Genomic DNA, 8,065 nt, shown 5'->3' with positions numbered 1-8,065 from the left:
AAAAATCAGTTTTGAAGTATTAGATAAGTCATACAAAATTGATTCTTCTTGACTATCATGTTTATATATGATTCTGTTAGACATACATATGTTAATTACTCAGAACACCACAAATTACATGCACAACCAAAAATACATCTTACAAAATAATATGTTTTCCAAAAGTTTCATATATTAATTATGATTTATGGATTCTTGTGGAACATATGATAATGAATGAATATTATATAAGTATTATGTAGCCCTCTAAAAGCAAATAACCAAAAATTAAAAGAATAGAAAAAAACCTTTGGAAATTTCGAAGTGCCTTTTCTTTATTCCCTCCATTTTCCTCTCATAAACACTTTCTATCTCCTCTAACCATTTTAGCACAATGTCTCGTCGCGATGGAGGCACCGCCGATTCTTCTTCGTCGGGACATCCACCTCCTCCGTCATATGCTTTTGCATCTGTCACCCCTGCTCCATCTGTCGTAGCGCTGGCAGTTGGTCTGTCTATTGCTGCACCGGTTGTTCATCCATCTTTAGCAGCACCGGTTGTTCGTCCATCACTAATAGCGCCGGTTGTTGGTGCGTCTCTAGTAGCGGCGATTAAGATTCCTAACCGGCCTGAATACGGTCAGTTGGGAAGAAAAATTCAAGTTCGTGTTAATCATTTTCAGTTGCAAGTTGCTAATAATTCTATACACCATTATAAGGTTAGTACACTATGCTCATACATTTTTTGAACTCTGATTTTAAGTGTATAGGTTTTGTTTTTTATTATTATGTTGGTTAAGTTACAATATGGTATGGATTTCAAGAATTTGATGAATGTTTTTAGGTATCTTTTTCGCAAAAGATTATTTCAAAAGAATTGTGCAAAAATATTATCAACCAGTTAGTCAAAATGTACCGGGAATCTCGTTTAGACAACCGCATACTTGCTTACGATGGAAGAAATAACTTGTTTACTGCTGGACCGCTACCTTTTACCTCCGAGGTTTTTGTGGTTAACTTGACCGATGAAAATAGAGGATCCTCTTCTGATTCTGATAGGTCAGTAATGAGTTAACATGGCTACTACTCATACTCATAATATTTTATGAATGTATTGCTGATATCATCTATTTTCACAGGAAAAAGCGTGACCGGAAGTTTAAGGTTACTATAGAGTTCGTTTCCAAGACGGATCTCTACAGCCTTACTCAGTTTCTCCGAGGAATGCCGCTGGACAGTCCTTTCGAAACCATTAAAGTTCTTGTCATTGCTTTGAAGGCAACTTCATATGAAAAGTAGAGTTTTATTTTTTAGTGTTGTTTATTTGAATTTGCCGAGTTTGTGTTTTAAACACACTAATGTTATAAGTGGTGTTTCAGATATATTGCGGCTGGGAGCTATTATAGAGGTTTTCATCAAAGCATTAGGCCAACCCAAATGGGACTTTCCTTAAACATAGGTTTTAGCTCTAAACTTTAATATTTTTTTTCCGACGGAGTAATATTTAATTGAATGTATATTTTGCCGTCTTTGACTCGTATTATTTGTTTCAGATGTAACTTCAGGGTCTTTTTATGAACCAATTCTGGTCAGTGAGTTTGTTTCCAAATTTTTTAATTTGGATTTGTCAGCGCCAATGTCACTGTCTGATGAAGATCGAGTAACGGTATTTGTAATTTTTTTAATTATGTTATCATATAATTAAGTAAAGTGGCTGACATCCTATGTTTACATTTTATTTGAGTCAGATTGAGAAAGTTTTGAAAGGTGTAAAGGTAAAAATATGTTTTGGTGAGAAAACAAGGAGGTGCAAGGTGACCAGTCTCTCAAGAGAGCCACTTCGGGACCTAACGTAAGCAATTTAAGTTATTTATTTTTACTATTTTAGTTATTTTTTTGATTCTAAGTGGGTAGTTATAATTTATTATTCTTTTAGGTTTATCCGGGAAGTCAGTAGGTGTACCAGAAATGTCATTGAATATTTAGTTGAGAAATACGATATTCGAGTAACTCAACCTCTTCTTCCCGCTCTCCAAGTTGGAACGGACTTGAGACCCACATATTTCCCAATGGAGGTTTTTTTCCTTGTACTTTCTCTATCTAATTAATGTTCTCAACAATGTTTTGTTAGACCTTAGATTTTATGTGGTGTTTTTCTTCGTATAGCTATGTCAAATTGAGGATGGACAGATATACTCCCAAATATCAAATGAAAACCAAGTAGCCTCTTTTTTAAGAGCTTCTTTGCAGAGTCCTGGTCATGTACAAAGACTAAATGATATTAAAGAAGTACGTTTATGTGTTAGATTAATGTTTTTTACATTATTTATATTCAAGTTGTACATGCTTTTTTTTTTCCCTTTCATAGTTGTCCTTTCATTTCTTATTAGTTTGTGAAGCGTACCGATTTCAACTCAAACAACGTTACGAAAGAAGCGGGTTTAAATGTTATAAAGGAGCCAATCATTGTTGATGCGCGCATTTTATCTCCTCCAACGGTATATATAGTATATAAATTTTGGCAAATTATGTGGATGCGTTATTAAATTTAATTGTCTTCTTACCACAGCTTAAATTTAATGGAATTGGGGAGAACTCAATAGTTTACCCTAGTATGGGTCAGTGGAGTTTGATTAATAAGGTGTGAATTAACAAGAAAGCTTTTATTTTTCGCTCTCCACTCTCTATACTTTACATTATGTATATACTAATAGTGTCAAACTATTGTTTTTTAGAGATTCTATGAAGCTGGCAATGTGAAACATTGGAGTTGTATTTCCTTTTCTGATAAAGTGAACCCTACTACTTTTTGTTTCAAATTGATTGAAATGTGTGAAAGCAAGGGAATGGTACGTTGTTTGTTTGTATCTTTTTACGAGATAATTATATATATATATATATATATATATATATATATATATATATATATATATATATATATATATATATATATATATATATATATGTTCCTTGAATTTTTTTGACAAGTTTTATCTTTTTCGAGCCTGTAACAGACTTTCAACCGAAAGCCTATAGTACCAATAACCATGGTGAACTCAAGTCAATTTGAGAGTCAGCTTGTTGAATTTGACAAAAATTGTAAGGAAACACTTGCTAAAACAAAGCAGGTGGGACAACTACAATTGTTGATTGTAGTCTTGCCGGATTTTACGGGATCATCATATGGTAAGTTTTCTTTTCTAAATAATATGGTATGGCTGTATGTATTATGTTGAATCAATTTGTTTGTAATGCAGATAGAGTGAAGCGTGTATGTGAGACTGAATTAGGTATAATTTCTCAATGCTGTCAACCGCAAAAAGCCGCCCGGATGAATCCAAAATATCTTGAAAGTTTGGCGTTAAAGATCAACCTCAAGGTTGAATTGTTTACTAATGTTCACTTGTTTTGCTGCTTGATTTTATTTTTCTAGGTTTTAAACATGTTTTTCTTGAATGTATAGTCAGGAGGTCGTAACATGGTGTTGAATGATGCATTGAGTTTAGATAAAAGAATTGATCTTGTAACGGATAAACGAACAATAATATTTGGTGCTGATGTAACTCACTATCATCAGGGAGAAAATTCATGTCCTTCTATAGCTGCAGTAAGATTTGTCCTTCTCCATATTTTATATGCAACAATTTTATTAAATCATAATTTGAATTTCTCAGTCTATTTGCTTGTTGAATATTACAAGGTGGTTGCCTCGATGGATTGGCCTTGTGTCACAAAATATAGGGGTACTGTTTCTGCCCAGGCTTCTCGCACGGAGATAATTGAAGATCTTTTTAAAAGAACAGAGCATCCTTCTTCGGAGGGAGTTCAGTTTGGTGGAATGATAAGGTAATCTTGTTAGATTTGTGAATTCCTCATGATGAGACATAATTGATTTTTCTTTTCATTTTCAGGGAGTCACTCTTAGCTTTCCAAAAATCAACTGCTCGTATGCCTGATAGGATTATATTTTACAGGTTGGATTTGGCTTTTACTAAATGATGCATAATGATGTATATGTATATATATATATATATATATATATATATATATATATATATATATATATATGATTTATATGATTTATTCTTCATTATTAATTTCTGCATATCAGAGACGGAGTAGGTGAGAGACAGTTCAATGAGGTTTTGCTTAATGAAATGGGGGCAATTAAGATGGTATAACATAGCTAACTTTATACTTTTTATTTTTTATCAATATTTAAGAACTGATGTACACATTGATGAACACCTACTTTAAAGACATGTTTTGCAGGTAGAATTTAGGACTTTTTAAAGTAGGTATTTTGTTACGCCACTGAATTCTGAACATGTTTTAATTTATAATTTTTCAGGCTTGTAAATCAATAGGTGATACGTATCGACCTACCATTACTTTTGTAGTGGTCATAAAGAGACATCACACTCGTCTCTTTCCTGTCACCAACAAAGAAACTAGTGGAAAAAGTGGAAATGTTATGCCAGGTTTTTAATTCATTTCTAGACTGAATTGGTATCCATAACATTCCAATTTATCTCTGCTAATTTTGTTTTTCTATATTTTCAAAGGAACTGTGGTCGACACCAGCATTTGCCACCCCAGGGATTTTGATTTTTATCTCAACAGCCATGCTGGAATTCGGGTAATAATAGCTATATCTTATGCCATTGTTTACTATTTGCAGATTAATTGACCTTGACAGTTCTGTGTTACATGCTTTTTGGACTTTTTCATTTTGCAGGGTACTAGTAAACCCACTCGTTATTATGTGCTGTATGATGAAAATAATTTCACTATAGATGAGTTTCAGACCTTGACCAACAACTTATGCTACACGTAATGATATATCTTCTAAATTTCTACTGTTTTCATTTAATTTTACTACATTTCTAATACTATTTTTTTTTCTTCCATTCAGTTATGCGAGGTGTAATAGATCACTTTCTATAGGTTTGTTACTCAGTTTCTTTTGCTTGCTTTATTGTAGGCCATCCAAAACTATAATTTAACTAAAATAGTGATCTTGTATGCAGTTCCTCCGGTTTATTATGCACACTTGCTAGCTTTCCGTGCTAGATCCTACATCAGTGCAGTTGGTAACAGGAATACAACCAACTCTGTGTCGACTCTGCCACCTATCTCAGATGAAATAAAAAACTTTATGTTTTACTGTTAATCTTGGTTTGTCGTACAAGCTTCTGGGATAGATTTGGAAGTTCAGATACTAGCCAGCTTTTGGATACAGAACATGGTGCTACCATGAGTGTCCTAAATACTTTGGAGTTATTTTTATAGCATGTTTGTCTTATCTTTGTGACATTGTTAATATTTGTTGCTTCAACCTTCTATCATAGGTGTATGATAGATTATAGTTGAAATTACTAATGTGTTTTGGGATAGTACTTGGATTTTCTACCAATAATATTTTAACTGTCAGAAATCACTATAAAAAAGTATTCAAATTCCCTTGCGTTCTTTTAGATAGAATTTCTCCACGGCTTTCAATCTCATTTATTTCCGGAAAGTATACATTAAAATGTCAGTTGAAGGGAACTTGACGCGTTATCCTCCAAGATCTTTTATTAAGATATTGCAATTTCTTAGTATGATACACCCTAAACCCATTGAGTCCTAGTATGATACACCCTAAACCGTAAACCCAATTTCTTAGTATGATATTGCAAGATCTTTTATTAAGGTGTATTTCTTAATGCAATTTTACTTTCTTCTAAATTTTATTTAAAAAATTAGCTGACTTGCATTAGACTAATTTGCTTGCATCCCTCATTGCTTAGATTCTTTCCTTAAGTCTTGGTTGGTCGAAGTTTAAGATCCCTTCCATGAGTAAATTGAAGTCGTTGAAAGTGAAAATTGATGAAATATAAAATGAACTTCGCCGGACATTGTGCAATGACAAGTTACGGAATATCAAGTCAAAGAAAAAAGCTGCCAGAATACAAGAAGCATTTGCTTTAGGATTGGAACCATCTCCGCTCGTACCTGATGGAATTGTGGACTTCTTACTTCAAAATTCACCCTCTTTTGAAGTTGACTTAGTTAGATTGCAGAAAAAAACCTATTAGAAAGAAACATTTATAATTGATTTCTTTTTATTTATCAATATCTCTTTGGTTATAGATAGTAATAAGTTGATAAAAAAAGTGTTGTGTGCACTGAGTCACATATTAGCACCATTTTATTGAGAATAAAAGTAATTTTAAAAGGTCATATGCAAGAAAAATGATGTCAATTTAATAAAATTAGAATAATGTTACAGTATAAGATTTAAATTAAAGGTTATTGTTATTTTGAGTGAAATACAATCTGTCAAACCATGCCATTACACTAGAAATTGTCCCATGTGTTGACTACTGTTTCGATCAACTCTATTTCAAGATTAAAGATTTAGTGGTTTGATAAATTTAAGGGTCTATTTGGTAGGGGTGCTCGCGGTGCGGTTTGGGTGGTTTTGAGGAAAAAATCATCCGAACCGCAAGAGAAAAAATAGTGCGGTTTGGTTTGGTTCGGTTGGCTTTTAAAAAAAATCTGAACCAAACTAAACCAAACTATAATGCGGTTTGGTTCGGTTCGGGTTGTTCGGTTTTTTACAAATATTTTATTGAGCCATACATACACATATAGACGATAACATAATTTTGTATTTATACATTCATACACTATCAAATAACAATAAAACTCGTCATATTTTGACAACAACTTTCCATTTAATATGTAAAAATTAAATTAGACAAAAGTGAAATATTAAACATAAAATAATAGCATAAAACAATATAACAATTATTATAACGAAGAAAAAAATAGAAGAGACGGAAAATTAGTGAAAGTGAAAAAGAAAAAAAGTGTTGAGAGATTAGAGAAGAAGATATGCGATAAAAACGAAACTGAAATACGGAACATTTACATAAAAATGAGAAGGTGAAAAAGAAAGAATATAAGAGAGTAGAGATTATAGAAGAAGAGGGAAGATGTATGTGGCAAAGAAGGTGCGATAATGTTATTAGAGATTTTAGAAGATCGGGACTGAAATTATATGTGTAAGGATGAGAAAATTGTTCGTAATCATAATGCTAATGTATAATAAGTTTAAGTTTGGGTTGGATGTGAGTTAGTAAAATCTAGGTTGTAACATAGTGCAGTTTGATTCGATTTACAAAATACAAATCGCAAACCGAACCGAACCGTGCGGTTTTGTAAAAACTGACCCAAACTAATCCGAACCAAATGCGGTTTTTTGCGGTTTCGTTTTGGTTTGGTTTGGTTTGGTTTGCGGTTTTCTATTAGGTTGGTTTGGTTTTGATTACCCCTAATATTTGGTCCATTGTTACCATTATATTTCTCGACTATTTCATAACCTCATAAATAAAAACTATCACAATTAGGGATGGCAAAAATATTCATACCAGCGGATATCTGTGGATAAAATCTGTCACGGATATGGGACGGGTAGTTTAATAGATATCCAATGATAAAATAAATGAATATTTAAATACCCGATTATTAAATGATATGGATATCAGTTTAATGTTACCGTGCCCGCAAATATCCATATCCGTTAATAAATTATAAAATTACTTAAATATTATTAGTTTATCATACACTATCTTTTCATCTTCTAAAAAACTAGTCTCCATACAAATTTTATTGATCATTTCATATTTAAGTTTCTTCTATATTTCATACATCACTTCAACAATTTCACAGTCTAACCAACTAATATCGCTCTTTTTCCTTCCAACCAGTGTCATCATTTCTACTCCTTCGCCGTCCGCTCTTCCACCATAACTCACAATCACAATATATTTTTTTTTGTTAAAAATGAAATGTATGAGATATTATGCTTTGGTGAAAATGAAGAAAATTAATTTGATAAAATTTTGTTGTTAAAATAAGAGAGATTTATATGAATGTTATGTGATAATAACGTATAATATCCATGAATCTCTGTAAATATCTGTGGATACCTTAAAAACTGTGGATTACCCGTTCATCAGATATCCGCACGGACATGGGGCGGATATGAATATCATATTTATCCAAGGGAGTGGACACGAATATCATACTACCCGTCC

At 32.5% G+C, this 8,065-nt stretch overlaps 1 protein-coding gene across 1 annotated transcript; it reads left to right on the top strand.

Annotated features, from left to right (window-relative positions):
* Positions 1–373: 373 nt before the first annotated feature.
* Positions 374–5,406, top strand: LOC131659957 (protein argonaute 5-like). Its single transcript, XM_058929066.1, has 22 exons — positions 374–697; positions 823–1,037; positions 1,118–1,273; positions 1,358–1,437; positions 1,532–1,644; positions 1,727–1,830; positions 1,915–2,053; positions 2,145–2,267; positions 2,369–2,476; positions 2,548–2,619; positions 2,714–2,827; positions 2,993–3,164; positions 3,236–3,357; positions 3,442–3,585; positions 3,679–3,824; positions 3,890–3,952; positions 4,090–4,153; positions 4,330–4,459; positions 4,544–4,617; positions 4,717–4,811; positions 4,894–4,925; positions 5,009–5,406. Exons 1-22 carry the CDS (start codon positions 374–376, stop codon positions 5,149–5,151), a joined length of 2,733 nt encoding a protein of 910 aa, XP_058785049.1. The 3' UTR covers positions 5,152–5,406.
* Positions 5,407–8,065: the final 2,659 nt, after the last annotated feature.

This window comes from Vicia villosa, linkage group LG3 (assembly GCF_029867415.1).
Source record: "Vicia villosa cultivar HV-30 ecotype Madison, WI linkage group LG3, Vvil1.0, whole genome shotgun sequence".
In the NCBI taxonomy this organism is placed as follows: Eukaryota; Viridiplantae; Streptophyta; class Magnoliopsida; order Fabales; family Fabaceae; genus Vicia; species Vicia villosa.
Note: the sequence above shows the minus strand (reverse complement) of the source record. Positions and strands in the feature narration are given on the sequence as shown.

Bases quoted from the DNA above. Each gene is read 5' to 3' on its own strand.
- LOC131659957 (XM_058929066.1), top strand. From the start codon at position 374: ATGTCTCGTCGCGATGGAGGCACCGCCGATTCTTCTTCGTCGGGACAT. The intron at 1,274-1,357 runs GTAGAGTTTTAT...GTGGTGTTTCAG, and splicing joins AAGGCAACTTCATATGAAAA to ATATATTGCGGCTGGGAGCT. The intron at 4,812-4,893 runs GTAATGATATAT...TCTTCCATTCAG, and splicing joins ACCAACAACTTATGCTACAC to TTATGCGAGGTGTAATAGAT.